This window comes from Ranitomeya variabilis, chromosome 2 (assembly GCF_051348905.1).
Source record: "Ranitomeya variabilis isolate aRanVar5 chromosome 2, aRanVar5.hap1, whole genome shotgun sequence".
Lineage (NCBI taxonomy): Eukaryota > Metazoa > Chordata > Amphibia > Anura > Dendrobatidae > Ranitomeya > Ranitomeya variabilis.
In genome coordinates, this window is record NC_135233.1 from 228,552,698 (window position 1) to 228,569,903 (window position 17,206).

Here is a 17,206-nt window from a genome sequence, read left to right on the forward strand (position 1 = left end):
TTTTAGCTGCAGACGTCTGGTTTGTAATGCAATATCTTCATAGGTGTATAGAGGCTCATTTCCAACAACCATCACTCCAGTGTTCTTATGGTACTTTGTGTTTGCTAACTGTGTAAGAAGGCTAATGGATGGTTAGAATACCCTTGAAAATCCTTGTGCAAGTATGTTAGCACAGCTGAAAACAGTTTGGCTGATTAGAGAAGCTATAAACCTGACATTCCTTTGAGCTAGTTAAGAATCTGGAGCATTACATTTGTTGGTTCCATTAAACTCTCAAAATGGCCAGAAAAAAGAACTTCCATGTGAAACTCGACAGTCTATTCTTGTTCTTAGAAATGAAGGCTATTCCATGTGAGAAATTGCCAAGAAACTGAAGATTTCCTACAACGGTGTGTACTACTCCCTTCAGAGGAGAGCACAAACATGCTCTAACCAGAGTAGAAAGAGAAGTGGGAGGCCCCGCTGCACAACTGAGCAACAAGGCAAGTACATTAGAGTCTGTAGTTTGAGAAACTGATGCCTCACAGGTCCTCAACTGGCAGCTTCATTAAATAGTACAAGCAAAATGCCAGTGTCAACGTCTACAGTGAAGAGGTGACTCCGGGATGCTGGCCTTCAGGGCAGAGTGGCAAAGAAAAAGCCATATCCGAGACTGGCTAATAAAAGGAAAAGATTAATATGGGCAAAAGAACACAGACATTGGACAGAGGAAGATTGGAAAAAAGTGTTATGGACAGAAGAGTCCAAGTTTGAGGTGTTTGGATCACACAGAAGAACATTTGTGAGGCGCAGAACAACTGAAAAGATGCTGGAAGAGTGCCTGACGCCATCTGTCAAGCATGGTGGAGGTAATGGGATGGTCTGGGGTTGCTTTGGTGCTGGTAAAGTGGGAGATTTGTACAAGGTAAAATGGATATTGAATAAGGAAGGCTATCACTCCATTTTGCAACACCATGCCATACCCTGTGGACAGCGCTTGATTGGAGCCAATTTCATCCTACAACAGGACAATGACCCAAAGCACACCTCCAAATTATGCAAGAACTATTTAGGGAAGAAGCAGGCAGCTGGTATTCTACCTGTAATGGAGTGGCCAGCGCAGTCACCAGATCTCAACCGCATTGAGCTGTTGTGGGAGCAGCTTGACCGTATGGTATGCAAAAAGTGCCCATCAAGCCAAACCAACTTGTGGGAGGGGCTTCTGGGAGCATGGGGGGAAATTTCTACAGATTACCTCAGCAAATTAACTGCTAGAATGCCAAAGGTCTGCAATGCTGTAACTGCTGCAAAGAGAGAATTCTTTGACGAAAGCAAAAATTATTATTTCAAATAAAAATCTTTTTTTCGAACCTTGTCAATGTTTGGACTAGACTTTCAATTAATTTGGCAACTCATTTGATTAATAAAAGTATGAGTTTTCATGGAAAACACAAAATTGTCTGGGTGACCCTAAACTTTTGAACGGTAGTGTATGTGAAGCTGCGCATGAACCCAACCAAGTCCACATTTTCCAAACGCAACACTGTCGCACCACTGAACTGAAGTGTGCACTCTCCGATGCAGCAAGCAGAGGCACCTTGGCCTTTGCAGAATTGGAAAAACATATTTGCACTGAAGCGATCCGGACAGCTTTAGAGCAGTGCTTACAAGTTCTAATATAAAGAGCTTATAAGTGCTGCACATGTTGGACTGCAGAGGTGGCAAGCAAATGAGAGGTAAACTAAAAAATTACACATCTTTCTGTCCTTGAGAACAGAGAGGATTTTTAATAACAAGTAAATTATAAAGAACATGAGAGTAACCATTTAAGTCTCACCCCCAACACTCCTGGCAATTCACAGGTCTATCTTGAAATACCCACAAAGCCTGCCCCTTTTCGGTCGGGGATGCTCTGAAAGTGTCGGGATTGTGTCTCAAAATTCAGGACAGTTCCAGCTTAGGGACATTTGGCAGGTATGCTGTCTGAACCCTGAATGTTATAATAAAGTATTATATGGCCACCTCATGTTATTAATTACCTGATAAAACTATAAAAGAAATGTCATAAACTGAGAACATTTTCTGCCGGTAGCCATACGCTAAAGATCCACGCAGATGCTATTGATCTTAATTCCTAACAGCTCAGTATTATGTATTGTGAAATATTTGGAGACCACCTTGAACAAAAGCCATGGTGGGGCGGGGGCGAGTGTCAGTTTCCAGGCTCCGACCAGACAATAACTCGATTTCTCCATATCATACATCTTGAGAACATCATAAATGAGCCTGCAAATCTTATAAAAGAGATAGCAGAGGCTAATTGTGAATCGGAGCCCGGTCGGCACTCCTGCAGAGCGTTCATTAACTGCTAATAAGAGTTCAGTTTTATTCTTGGGCCTGAGAGAGGGATTTCCCAGGAATTAATGTTCACGGCTGAACAATTGACAAAAAAAGTGATTCCTTGGTCGAGAGCAGGAGGAAATGAGCTGTGATCTCACCAGTATAGGCTGCCAGTAATGTGTGTGACTCACTCCCTTGTCCAGTGTGCACCAGTATGTTTCGCTCCAAGCACTGGAGGACACTACTGCTGCACCTGGGCTCGTGGCACTGTAATGGAGTCAGTCTCCTGGTGCTCAGGAACTATAAATTCATAGATGCATATGTGAATGTAGCGGGATTCTCCTGACGACTCCTCCCCTATAGACACAATAACGTGAAAAATAAAACCACATTCGTATACGTTGGTAATCCACTGATCCAGGCTGCCCAATATCTTATGCTTACAATAGCGGTGGCCATTTTTGGATGCTGCTGAAATGCTCATTTTTTAGTTTATCAAGGAGGTGAGCAGGACACCGACTGCTAAGAGGGATAAATCTCAGGACCGACCAAGAATGAACACGTGTCTGTTATCTACCATTATTGATGATCAAAAAATGTGCAAGTCCCTTGTCCAGCGGCCTCCAGACCAGAGCCCTGCAAGATCTGGCTTGATATCATCATTGTGGGGCGACGCACACATGACTTGGCTTACTAATCAGAAGAGGCACCAGGGATGCTTGCAGTTAGGACATTCGCAGCATTTTCATCTGACCGCTGTGGACTACCGACGTGGCCGCTGGACCAGGATCCTGTGCATCTATTTTGACCATCTCGATCATATATTACTTGTTTGGGAGTTTATAAGGCTATGGCTGGCTACCTTGATGCCCCCTTTCTCATAAGATGGAAATCGTCCATACCAGCCATACTGGATCCTGCCAACTCTCTCACAATAAATGATGCCGGGAAAGAGAAGGATCAGGCATTTAGAATTTCAATGGCCGATCCTTTAGTAACCACTGGAAATATGCTGCATCCAGAAGAATATGTCAGTGGTTTTCTCCTCTCTCCTCAAGTAAAACAGATGAGCATTCAATTCTGCAGAGTATTAATGTGTATGGGGGTTCTACCGAATAAACGTTGAGTCAATAACTATCTCATGTGTATGGGCAACCATAAAGATCATGGAATCACATTGCATCATCACATCTGAGGATTGTCAATGGGGTACTTTTCGAGCTTAAACCTAGAAACATATCAAACCCTGATTAATTTTGGATTGTGGGCTGAACACGACTTTGACTAATAAATTTCACTGTAACTTATATGCGACCGTTCTGCAATTTGCCTGTTTTTTCTTTATAGCCAAATCTCTGCTCTAAAATATAAGTGCAACAAGTCAAACAAATGTTTTTAGTCATGCGGCATTGCCTGTAGCTAGAACGGAGAGTCAGCATGCATCCCTAGATTTAGCCTTGAGCTGCCATAAGTAAAAACACCATCGATAATCTACAATGGCTTCTCTCATAGTGAATCAATAACGCGCCTACTTATAATGTCTTCTACTTATGCATATGACATGCATCAAATCTCAGTTTCCACAGTGGTCAACCACTGCCTCACTAATGGGATATAAAGTCCATCACTGGTAGAGGAAACTCATTTTGGGCACTATATACAAGTTTCCACCTCACCCCACAGATCAAGATATATGGTATATATATATTATATATATACACATATATATAGTCCATAAATGGTAAGTTTTCATTCACATCGATTGCAAAACAAAGCCATATATATTTACATCTCGCACTATTCTCTATTTTACAAAACAACATGTCTGCAACCGGTACATTATCTCACATCTCTTTCCTAATGGTACCGTCACTGACTGCTGCCTGGTGCTTATATTGTAGCAATAATCTCCTCTTTTAGCTCTAGGCCAATTACTTAGTTCCTCTGCAGACTGCACTTGAAACATCTGCTAGTTAAAGGAAACATCCGTCAAAGCAACTGCTTTCCGATTTATCCCAACATCTAGATCAGGAACCTTACAGGAACTTTCAGCGGTCCCTACAGTACAATGTAAAAGAAGTAACCCGCCCCTGGTTACGTCTTCCCACACGTGATCTTCGCTTACGATTCTAAACCTAACACCATCTGAGGCTGCGCTGCATCCAAAGGTGTCAGAAGATTGGAAAATTTTCCTTACGTCTGTTTAAGAAAAAAGTACTTTCAGGTCTATTTTTACATATGGGATATTAGTTCTGGATTTTTATTGAGGAATCTGAATTTTCAATGCCTGATCTGATTTCTTCTTCCTCCAGATTTGATGCAGATTTCTTTAATGAATTATGCAACAAAATTAGCAGCGAAGTCGATGGCAAAATCCACTTTTAACAAGCAGTCACATTATGCTCAGCCTTTAGTGTAAGGAGGGTGCGGCTGACATTCGTTTTCACCTACAATCAGTGGCTCCCATCGGTTTTACGTCAGGGAATTGGACATTTGTGCGGACGGGACTACTGACTTCAACTATGTAGACGGAGTCACATTGTGCTTTGTTGGACATCATTTTCAGCAGTGTCCGCCCCATTTGACAAAGGGAAAAACATGTGGTTGATAGCGTCTTGGTGTCAGCTTCCAGTAGGCTGCTGAAAATGATGGCCGACAAAGCACAATGTTATTCCATCTGCATCATTAAAGTCAATGCCCTCTTCAGTACAAATATCAAAATGCCGTTTTCCAGGGCTTTAGATGTAAGCCCCGACAAAAGGCTTAAACATGATGTGAAACCCCCCCTAAGAGTGCACATCAGGAAATCAGTAGCACCAACACCATAGCATAACTAGCGTATAGGAATAGTGTGGCTATCCTGTAATATCGTAGTAAGTTCAACGGGTACATTAGGCCTTTGTTGACAATTTTATGTGTATTGTTGCCTTAATGATGACCGGATCATGCAGCTTTGTATGAAAATCCCTATGTATTATAATTGCCAGACCTGAAATAACAAGCACTTTTCACCTATTGTGTCCCCCCATTTCCTTGTAGATTGTAAGCTTGCGAGCAGGGACCTCACTCCTAATGTCACTGTTTAAATTGTCTTAACTTGTATTGAATTTGTCTGTATATGTCCCCGCTTAATTGTAAAGTGCTGCGGAATATGTTGGCGCTATATAACTAAAAATTATTATTATATTTATTATTAATTGCCAGAGATACCTACATAATACAGCCCGACTCACAGAGATTCTAATAAATACAAAATACTGAAGCAATCATATGAAGCAACGCAGCATCAGAGTTAGGATGTGACAGCGAGAGCCATGATATAATGTGAACTAGCGCCAAATTCAAACAGTTTTGTGTTTAGGGAGACCTATAAGTGTTAAGTTAGGCATGGACATTAGATGTTCATCAAATGAATGCAAACATTTTTGTTAGACTGGTTGACCATGAAGTTTGGCAGAATCTGCACTAACTCATTAAGAAGATTGGTAGAACTTCTGGTTATAGCACAACAGTGTTGGCTGTGCTCCACGTTCTGCCAAAAGCTGGAAGAAACACAAGTACAGGAAGTCCCTCCTGGTCAATGGCATTACATTGCTAAAATTTTAGTAATATGGATTGCAGCAAGCATCATATATATATATATATATATGTATATACTAGCTGAAGAGCCCGTATTGCTTGGGCATAGTAAATATCTGTGGTTAGTTATAGCACCTCACTTCTCTTATTTTCCCATCACGCCTCTCATTTTCCCCCTCACATCTCTCATTTTCTCCCTTACACCTCTCATTTTCAGCTTCACTCATCTTATTTTCCCCCTCACTCCTCTCATTTCCCCCTAACACTTGTCATTTCGACCTCACATCTGTCATTTTCCGGTCACTCCACTATTTTCCCTCACTCCTCTCATTTTGCACTCACACCTTTTCATTTTCACCTCACACCTCTCATTTTCACCTCACACCTCTCATTTTCCCCTCAGTATATACATGTTTGTCATCTCCCTATTGTCCTATCAATTTGCCTCCAACACTTTTCCTTTCACTTTCTCCCCATTATGTAGATAGGGGCAAAATTGTTTGGTGAATTGGAAAGCGCGGGGTTACAATTTCGCCTCACAACATAGCCTATGACGCTCTCAGGGTCCAGACGTGTGACTGTGCAAAATTTCGTGGCTGTAGCTGCAACGGTGCAGATGCCAATCCTGGACATACACACACACATACATACACACACACATTCAGCTTTATATATATATATATATATATATATATATATATATACACATATATACACATATATACACATATATATATATATATATATATTAAAAAAAAAACATTGCGTCCACTTACTGGGGCACCCTGATCCCCTTTGGACCCAGGAGGTCCCATCAAGTAAGGAAATGCAGTCGGGTCGAGCCACAGGTAATCGTGAGTGACAGGGATGCTGGTGAATGCTGATGGGGAGGTGTGATGAAATCCAGATCCTGGTTTGGTGTAAGGTACTGATGTGGCCGTCGAGAAGACCTTAGGGATTATAGTACGAGGCTTCGGAGTCAACGCACTGGGTCGCTTCTCTAATGCTGGCTTAGGGACGGTGGTGTTTGTACTCCTGGGATTTCCGGTGCTTTTTTTAACCTGCTTAGCTGAGGCAGTTGTTGCTGGAGGCCTGGTGGTTGTTTTTTGGTAGGTGGTCTGCTTGGTTGTCTTTTCTGATGGCAGCTGCTGCCTCTTGATCTTAGTAGTAGTAGCGTTCTGGCTGAGCGATGCACTGAGTTTGGTAACGGAAAGCGGAGGCTGTCCTGGTGGAGAAGTTACAGTCGCGGATATCCTGAGGGCCACGGTGGCTGTCCTTGTTAAGAGGCTTGAAGAAAGCTGAGTGTCAGCTTTGTGAAGAGTTGGAGGTCTTGAGGGTTGTAAAATTGGCATTTTTGTTGTTAACTTCACAGAAGGAATCTTAACTTTGGCGCTGGTTGTCAAGTTTGTTTTATTCGTCGCAGTCTGTGGAGTAAGGGTGGAAACGTTACCGGGAGATCTCAATAGCTCTTGAATCGGAGGCAAAATGGCTTCTTGGGGTAACAGTGGAATCAGAGGCGGCAGGTTCGGCCGGTAGGTATCGGCTTGCCTGCACTGCTTCTTGAGATATTTACAGTAATTATGAGCTGCCTTGGCGGAAGGATAAATATCAAACTGGCACAGAGCACCTTCAAATTGTATAGTCTGCTGGTTCAGCTTTCCTAGCATAAATACCCCGTCAGAATCCAACGTGTCATCTCTCTTTATTTGCAGGCTGGACTCAACTCTTTGCTTCCCACAAGAAGTATACAGAGTCACCTTTTGGCTTTGAATATCAACAGCTATATTGTGCCACTGGCCATCATGGACATTGTAATCAAAATATACAGACTTCTTGTCGCCCACGTACACTATAATTTTCCCCGGGATGAACTGCAACCCGAGCTCAAGTTTTTTCTTTTTGCTTTGGACAGTAAATAAAAAAGCATTGTTAATGCGATGGGAGCAGAGGCTCAGCACCAGGGTGAGATTGTTTCCTAAATTCGGGGGTATGACGGCGAATATCGGAGCTTCGATACGCGCTCGCTGCGTCAAAATAATTCCCGATTTAAATGGTATGACCCCTTCGGGAATTGGGCGGCTGGATGGCTTGCTTCCCATGAGGCCCAACTTCTGAAGAACGTCCACATCTGAAAAGCAAAAATATAAATAGGTTACGATTATGTGATCACATTACGTAGAGAGCGGGTCTACAGCGGGCAGGCAGACAACGCTGCGTCCTAATGAATGGCTGACAAGCAACTGTAGCCGCTGCTGCCTTTTAATAAGAAGCAGTTGGAGGGTATGGAGAGCCCTGGGCAAAACGTCAGACTTCTCAACGTCCCGTTTTTCCTCTATATTGCGGTCAGGATGCCTATCGCATGTCAGGATGTAGGAGATAAAGGAAGGACTTCAAAACAGAAAATGGACATGAAAGATTTATTCTAACCAGTATACAGCCAGCTTCCTATATACGCCCCTATGTACTACAGCAACGTAAGCACAGCTGAATTTCCACAAGGCTCTGTTCAATCTCAGACTGTCTAGTCTATATATGCACTGTGCAAATATACATCAGGATTAATAAATCTCCAGCTAAGCCTATACTGTGCGGAGGTGGGGCGAATAATACCCCAGCAGCAGTTCCTATCTACGGCACATGCAGAAGGTGGTGTTATAGATCCATACAATGCCCATTATGTATGCCTCTCATTTTGTAAGTAGGACTATTCCAATATATGTTGCATTATGTAGGTATACTCCCTAAAAGTGATGTCTCTAGAGGAGAGCACATTGAAGGCACCATGTAAAGACACACATTGTCTATGGGTCAGTCATACAGTAACATGGGGTCTTCTATGCCACAGCATCGGGACAATGCATGCAGGTTTCCTGTGTGAATAGAGCCTAAGGTACCGTCACATTTAGCGATGCTGCAGCGATCTAGACAACGATGCCGATCGCTGCAGCGTCACTGTTTCGTCACTGTGTGGTCACTGGAGAGCTGTCACACAGACAGCTCTCCAGCGACCAACGATGCCGAAGTCCCCGGGTAACCAGGGTAAACATCGGGTTACTAAGCGCAGGGCCGCGCTTAGTAACCCGATGTTTACCCTGGTTACCAGTGTAAATGTAAAAAAAACCCCAAACACTACATACTTACATTCCGGTGTCTGTCCCCCGGCGTTGTGCTTTCCTGCACTGACTGTGAGCGCCGGCCGGAAAGCACAACGCCGGGGGACAGACACTGGAATGTAAGTATGTAGTGTTTGGGGTTTTTTTTACATTTACACTGGTATCCAGGGTAAACATCGGGTTACTAAGCGCGGCCCTGCGCTTAGTAACCCGATGTTTACCCTGGTTACCAGTTAAGACATCGCTGAATCGGCGTCACACACACCGATTCAGCGATGTCTGCGGGAGTCCAGCGACGAAATAAAGTTCTGGACTTTCTGCTCCGACCAACGATGGCACAGCAGGATCCTGATCGCTGCTGCGTGTCAAACTCAACGATATCGCTAGCCAGGACGCTGAAACGTCACAGATCGCTAGCGATATCGTTCAGTGTGAAGGTACCTTAAGACCCGATTACCACTATACCAGCTCCTTTTCCAATGTATAGACAGAGAAGAGGGCTGGCCTAGCTATGTATGTATGGCCTAGCTATAGGAGCAGACACTCTTGTAGATGAAGTTGTGTAGTTTACTGATTTAAAGGGGCACATTTAACTAAAATATTTTTTTGCTGGACAATCCCTTTAGGTTTATAACTCAGAATTAAATTTTAATACCTATTTGTTCCACGTGCTCATGTGTTCTCTATGAAAGAGCCACTGCCAGACTCCTCTGCCAGTGACTTATCTTACCAATAACATAAGGATCTGTGGTCCTATATAGGACTTTGCATCTGTATTATCTTCCCAGACATTGGTTGGGGGGAGAGTCATACACATTAGGCCGGTTTCACACGTCAGTGGCTCCGGTACGTGAGGTGACAGTTTCCTCACGTACCGGAGACACTGACACACGTAGACCCATAAAAATCAATGCATCTGTTCAGATGTCATTGATTTTTTGCGGACCGTGTGCGGACCGTGTCTCCGTGTGCCAAACACGGAGACATGTCAGTGTTCGTGGGAGCGCACGTTTTACACGGACCCAATAGAGTCAATGGGTCCGCGTAAAACACGGACCTCACACGGACATTCTCCGTCTGGGGTCCGTGTGCGTGCCGGAGACAGCGCTACAGTAAGCGCTGTCCCCCCCACATGGTGCTGAAGCCGGTATTCATATCTTCCCTGTAGCAGCGTTTGCTATAGAGAAAATATGAAGAATAGTGTTAAAAATAAAGATTTAGGTGTCCGCCGCCCTCCCACCCCCTGTGCGCCCCCCCCGCTGGTCAGAAAATACTCACCCGGATCCCCCGTCGGCAGTCGCTCCTTCCTGGTCTGGCCGCGGCTTCTCTACTGTATGCGGCCGATTACACTCATGAATATGTGGCTCCACCTCCAATAGGGGCGGAGCCGCCTATTCATGAGTGTAAATGAGCGGCCCCACGTGACCGCATACAGTAAGCCGCGGCCAGACCAGGAAGGAGCGACTGCCGACGGGGGATCCGGGTGAGTATTTTCTGACCAGCGGGGGGGGCGCACAGGGGGTGGGGGGGCGCACAGGGGGTGGGGGGGCGGCGGACACATGGATCTTTATTTTAAACACTATTCTTCATATTTTCCCTGCAGCAAACGTTGCTGCAGGGATGATATGAATCGCAGCTTCAGCACCATGCAGAGTGGGTACCACACGCTCCGTGTGGTACCCACTCGCCATACGGGCGGCACACGTGTGCCGCAGGTATGGCCTCCGTGAGTTCCCAGGCACACGGACACGGATAACTCCGGTACCGATTTATTCCGGTACCGGAATTATCTGGACGTGTGGGACAGCCCTTAGACTGTCGGCTGAACCTGCCTTTATCATTACCTTTGTTAGTCTAATGTGTATATGGCCCTACCTAGTTGCCTACTTTCTTCATTATGTCCACAATCCCCTCTTTATCCAGTCTCCTTCCTTTGTCCTCATTTCCTCCCCTCAGACAGACCACCAGATGAGACTTTTTGTGACCACAAGAATAGATCATTTACGCTCCCATCTTTGATTTTTTTTTGCAATTAGCGGCTACCATTCTCTTTTCCACACTTTAAATATAGTATTCAATCTCCTGGGAATGATGACACCACAGCTGGAGCAGGACAGAAAGTCCATCAGACAAGTAATGGCTTCTATGCGGAGAAGAGCAGGTGTTTTCACACAATATCCCCAATGTCTGTACAGTAATGGTGTATTAAAACCAAAATCATTTACCTTCAGCTGCTCCCTGAGAAATATCCAGGCAACAGGAAACATAGAAAAGAATCCAAAGAAAGAGTGATCTCCTGAAAGAGAAGGAAAATGGGTTTAATCTGATGTAAATGGCAAAAACATGGTATAATAAATGTGCCTTTCCATAGGGCGCAAGTTAGTACTCCAACATCTAACAAGTAATCTAAATTATATCTACTACCTCGTCAGATGCTTGTGCTGCAGCTCAGCCCCCTTTTCCATGCTTTATACTGCAGCTCTGCTTTTTTAGATTAGCTCACCAAGGCTAAGACTATATGGCCCCATAAAATTGTTTACAACGGCTCAAAATGTTATAAAATAATAACAGGAGTAATTCAGACCCTATTGATTCCATATTAATCCTGCCAGTAGTTCCTGTGTGCAGCAGTCAAATGTCTCCTGCTGGCCTCTGTACTTCCTGCTCCATCTGTACTGTCACATGACCGCAGCAGCCAATTAGTGGTAACATAATTTAGGGTTGACTGCTGCGGTCACGTGTCTGTCCAGACGGGAAGGGGAGAGACCAGTGGGGGACTGAGAAACGTCAGAACATGGAGTATTTGTAAGTTGAGCATTACTTATTTTTATTATTTTTTACAATTCTGAACAGTTTTTTAACAAATTTGAAGTGACCAGAAAACCCACTTTAAGTTTGCAAAACTAAAAACTTGCAAGAAGCTAAATCACCAGTGCAAAACTGGAGTTTGTAAGGTAATTGACACATGTCCCAAAAGAGGATACCCCTCCGCTGGTACAATGAGGTAGCCATGTATAGTATGCTTCTATCAATGGTCAATGCAGCTACATAGCCGACCACATTTCACCCAAGTATTGGTGGTGAAATTAGACACATGAGACGTGTCTCACACGAGAAAATTAACCAATTCTGGCATGTGCCAAAAAAACCTCCATCATGCATCCAGGTTGTGGAACTAGCAGGCAAGTCTGCATTTGATCCGTAAAGTAAATCGCTTTCGAGATATCCGATGATTTTACCCCATTATCAGTACAGTGCTGGGGAAGGTCACGATAAATCGCACCAAGTTCACAAGTGGTGACACTGAGTCACTGTCACCACCGAGAAAGGTCAGAGACACTGAGATCTCCATTCCGCTAACACTACATCATCAGAAGCACAAAGGGCACCCTGGAAAATAATGACAACATACACCCACCCCGACCTGATCTGCAGAACACAATCCATTGTTACGCTGGCACGATGTGAGGTTGCCATTTAAACCGGCCAGTTCAGATAGAGGTTATAGTTATTGGAGTGCGGCCATGGATGTAGAACCATGCACTGTGTGTTTGTCTGGGTGCGCTCTATTATAGTGCTCCATGAACAGAATACCAGAACTACAGTAAAATGCTGGTACTAACACCTTGGAAAATAATATATCATGCATTATAGATCTAATTACAATACCGGTGTCACGGACTACATCATATAAGACTACCATTTTAAATGGAATCTGTCAGCAGGTTTTTGCTATATACAGTAATCTGAAATCAACATGAAGCAGGGTCTGAGACCCTAATTCCAGTCAGCATTTGAGCTCTGCAGAAGATAAAACAGGGATTATGGCACAACTGCTGCACCCAGTAAACTAAGTGACATCACTGGAATCAGGGTCTCTGTCCCTACATCATGCTATTGTCAGATTACATACAGTTATGGCCAAAAGTATTCACACCCCTGCAATTCTGTCAGATAATACTCAGTTTCTTCCTGAAAATGATTGCAAACACAAATTCTTTGGTATTATTATCTTCATTTAATTTGTCTTAAGTGAAAAAACACAAAAGAGAATGAAGCAAAAAGCAAAACATTGATCATTTCACACAAAACTCCAAAAATGGGCCAGACAAAAGTATTGGCACCCTCAGCCTAATACTTGGTTGCACAACCTTTAGCCAAAATAACTGCGACCAACCGCTTCCGGTAACCATCAATGAGTTTCTTACAATGCTCTGCTGGAATTTTACTGAAAAAAGAGGAATGGTGTGCACTCTGGTCGAAAGCTAAGGAGGTGCTGGTAGATCAGACCGTGTGGTCAAGTCAATAGTAGAGGAGAAAATACCGCACACTCAAAATTTGATATGATGCAAAAAGGTAAATGCCAAATTTATTAACACAAAAAATAGGTCAACAATTGCCACTGTATTGGTTTTGTAGTAAGGAAACCCGTAGTAAGGAAACCCGACGTTTCGACCCTCCCGGGTCTTATTCATGGGGTTACTTCACTCTTTTGTTATTCATACATGGGAGTGGCAGTGTTGGTAGGCAAGAAAAAGGTCCTTTAAGGTCTAACCTTGTGAGACTAATAATCACTCCTATACAATAGGCCAGGGAGTCCTGTAAGGGGTAAGCTGCAGCAAGGTAGGGACACCTTAAAATGGGTCCGTGAGCAGCTCCTTTGTCATGTATAGAGGGGTCCTGTGTAGAATGAATAGCAGCCTGTAAGGCTGACCTGCTTTGTGAAGCGTCTGTGGAATAGCGGCGCATCCCGCGCCCAGCTGTGCAGTCCTGGAGAATTCTCCCATTCTCCAGGACTGCACAGCTGGGCGCGGGATGCGCCGCTATTCCACAGACGCTTCACAAAGCAGGTCAGCCTTACAGGCTGCTATTCATTCTACACAGGACCCCTCTATACATGACAAAGGAGCTGCTCACGGACCCATTTTAAGGTGTCCCTACCTTGCTGCAGCTTACCCCTTACAGGACTCCCTGGCCTATTGTATAGGAGTGATTATTAGTCTCACAAGGTTAGACCTTAAAGGACCTTTTTCTTGCCTACCAACACTGCCACTCCCATGTATGAATAACAAAAGAGTGAAGTAACCCCATGAATAAGACCCGGGAGGGTCGAAACGTCGGGTTTCCTTACTACGGGTTTCCTTACTACAAAACCAATACAGTGGCAATTGTTGACCTATTTTTTGTGTTAATAAATTTGGCATTTACCTTTTTGCATCATATCAAATTTTGAGTGTGCGGTATTTTCTCCTCTACTGCTGGAATTTTAGACCATTCTTCTTTGGCAAACTGCTCCTGGTCCTTGATATTTGAAGGGTGCCTTCTCCAAACTGCCATTTTTAGATCTCTCCACAGGTGTTCTATGGGATTCACGTCTGGACTCATTGCTGGCCACCTTAGAAGTCTCCAGTGCTTTATCTCAAACCATTTTCTAGTGCTTTTTGAAGTGTGTTTTGGGTCATTGTCCTGCTGGAAGACCCATGACCTCTGAGGGAGACCCAGCTTTCTCACACTGGGCCCTACATTATGCTGCAAAATTTGTTGGTAGTCTTCAGACTTCATAATGCCATGCACACGGTCAAGCAGTCCAGTGCCAGAGGCAGCAAAGCAACCCCAAAACATCAGGGAACCTCCGCCATGTTTGATTGTAGGGATCGTGTTCTTTTCTTTGAATGCCTCTTTTTTTCTCCTGTAAACTCTATGTTGATGCCTTTGCCCAAAAAGCTCTACTTTTGTCTCATCTGACCAGAGAACATTCTTCCAAAACGTTTTAGGCTTTTTCAGGTAAGTTTTGGCAAACTCCAGCCTGGCTTTTTTATGTCTCGGGGTAAGAAGTGGGATCTTCCTGGGTCTCCTACCATACAGTCCCTTTTCATTCAGACGCCGACGGATAGTACGGATTGACACTGTTGTACCCTCGGACTGCAGGGCAGCTTGAACTTGTTTGGATGTTAGTCGAGGTTCTTTATCCAACATCCGCACAATCTTGCGTTGAAATCTCTTGTCAATTTTTCTTTTCCGTCCACATCTAGGGAGGTTAGCCACAGTGCCATGGGCTTTAAACGTCTTGATGACACTGCGCACGGTAGACACAGGAACATTCAGGTCTTTGGAGATGGACTTGTAGCCTTGAGATTGCTCATGCTTCCTCACAATTTGGTTTCTCAAGTCCTCAGACAGTCTTTTGGTCTTCTTTCTTTTCTCCATGCTCAATGTGGTACACACAAGGACACAGGACAGAGGTTGAGTCAACTTTAATCCATGTCAACTGGCTGCAAGTGTGATTTAGTTATTGCCAACACCTGTTAGGTGCCACAGGTAAGTTACAGGTGCTGTTAATTACACAAATTAGAGAAGCATCACATGATTTTTCGAACAGTGCCAATACTTTTGTCCACCCCCTTTTTTATGTTTGGTGTGGAATTATATCCAATTTGGCTTTAGAACAAATCTTTTTGTGTTTTTTTCATTTAAGACAAATTAAATGAAGATAATACCAGAGAATTTGTGTTTGCAATCATTTTCAGGAAGAAACTGAGTATTATCTGACAGAATTGTAGGGGTGTGAATACTTTTGGCCATGACTGTAGCATAAACCTGCCGATAGATTCCCTTAGGTGAGAAGTGTTTTGTAGTATTGCAATTGATAAGCACTCAGTGATGATGATAGAAGGATGGCAAAATACATCTTAACCCACTGAGTTGCAAAAGGATTCATGCGCCAATATAGAAGGTCAATGCTGGTGCTTTATAAACATAGATTAGCAAGGGGATATTAGCGCTAAATCGGGGGGTTAATGAAGACGGGAGGTTTGTTAATGGGGCTAAAAAGGAGTTACCGGCTTTAGACGATCCTTATTGTTAGAAAGATCCTAGACTTTAGGCTTATCCAAGGGTATGGTGGGCTTAATTTATAAAACGTATGCACATATAAAAATGAAGCTTTACATTGCTCCATAGTTGCCAAATTTTAAGGGACTGTCACAATTTTTTGCATATAATCTTGTCAAATTTGGAGATGTCCTGGACTGAAAACAGGTGGCGTTTGTGTAAAAAAAAATGTCATAGCGTGGGTCCTCCTGTCCCATTTGGGCATTCGCTAGGTAGAGCTGACAGTGGTACTGGAGCATCTGATGTTAGTATGGTACAGAGACATGGTTTGGCTAGTAGAAGAGGGTCTTATACGAGGGTCTTCTTTTATTAACATTCCGTAGTAGGGTAATTGAAAATAGATCATCTATTAAAGACATCCTCTAAGATGCATCAACGTCCTGTTACTCAGTGCCCAGATGGAGAGTTCTGCAGGCTACTTTGTCCAAATAGTTTTTAGGTCAGTCCATATAGACTACCGGGTAAGATCAAAAGAACTAAAGTTACAAAATTTCCAGGGTCCAAACGTTATTATTGCTCAAGCAGAAAAATTAAATTCCCATAAATCACAAGCCGCTTGTTTAATGGAATAATAATGTAGAGTATTCATTAATGAAACATCAGCAGAATTCCTGCCCCCAAAAAGTAAATCCTAACAAATGATACCAAACCTATAGAAATCTGCCATACCCATTGTCAGGAATAATCAGCTTGTCGTAAAGATTTTCTGATGTTTTCCCAGAAGTGAGGACTGAACAGAAGACTGCAACATGGAGCATGCTCCACAAGTTCTTGGAAAAGCGCCAAGTGCCAAAACATTGAAACACACACTTTGGCAAGGAATAACAGAGAGTGGAAAAACTTAATCCGGCTCGGAGATGCCCGGTCAGTGACTAATGAAGGGTATTAATTGTCTGATGTTAATGGACGGCTTTTTTCCAACCGTCTGAGAATATGCGGAGAATTCTACACTGCGTCGTACATCACACTACTCTACAATTTGTCGTTTAGATAAATAGAAGAATGTAGAATTTTTGTATATTTTCTATGTACAAAGTGTGATCGATGTCATCCATCATGGTATAGGAGGGTGGAGGATTATGGCGACCTTTCTTTAGGCTCTATAAATGGATCCACGTGTATTTTTGTGGTCCAGTTATCGGTGCAATTTAAGTAGGAATTAATTGGGTATATAAGCTTTTTTATGGGCATTGTAGGTTGAAAACTTTTCAAAAATAACATCTCTGAGAAGAGCACCGATTCCACATCATATACGTACTGGCCATCTTCTTAAATCCCTCTAGGAGACCACTTTTGGGTGATTT

The 17,206-nt window shown here is 43.4% G+C and overlaps 1 protein-coding gene across 2 annotated transcripts in view; it reads right to left on the reverse strand.

The window, feature by feature from the left end:
* COL27A1 (collagen type XXVII alpha 1 chain) overlaps positions 1-17,206 on the reverse strand; it is a 477,424-nt gene that overhangs the window by 412,716 nt on the left and 47,502 nt on the right. For both annotated transcript variants that reach the window (XM_077283906.1, XM_077283905.1), the window contains exons 2-3: positions 11,237-11,307; positions 6,675-8,026 (exon numbers count right to left, since the gene is read on the reverse strand). In XM_077283906.1, coding sequence (XP_077140021.1) covers positions 6,675-8,026; positions 11,237-11,307 — 1,423 coding nt within the window. The remainder of the gene's footprint in view (positions 1-6,674; positions 8,027-11,236; positions 11,308-17,206) is intronic.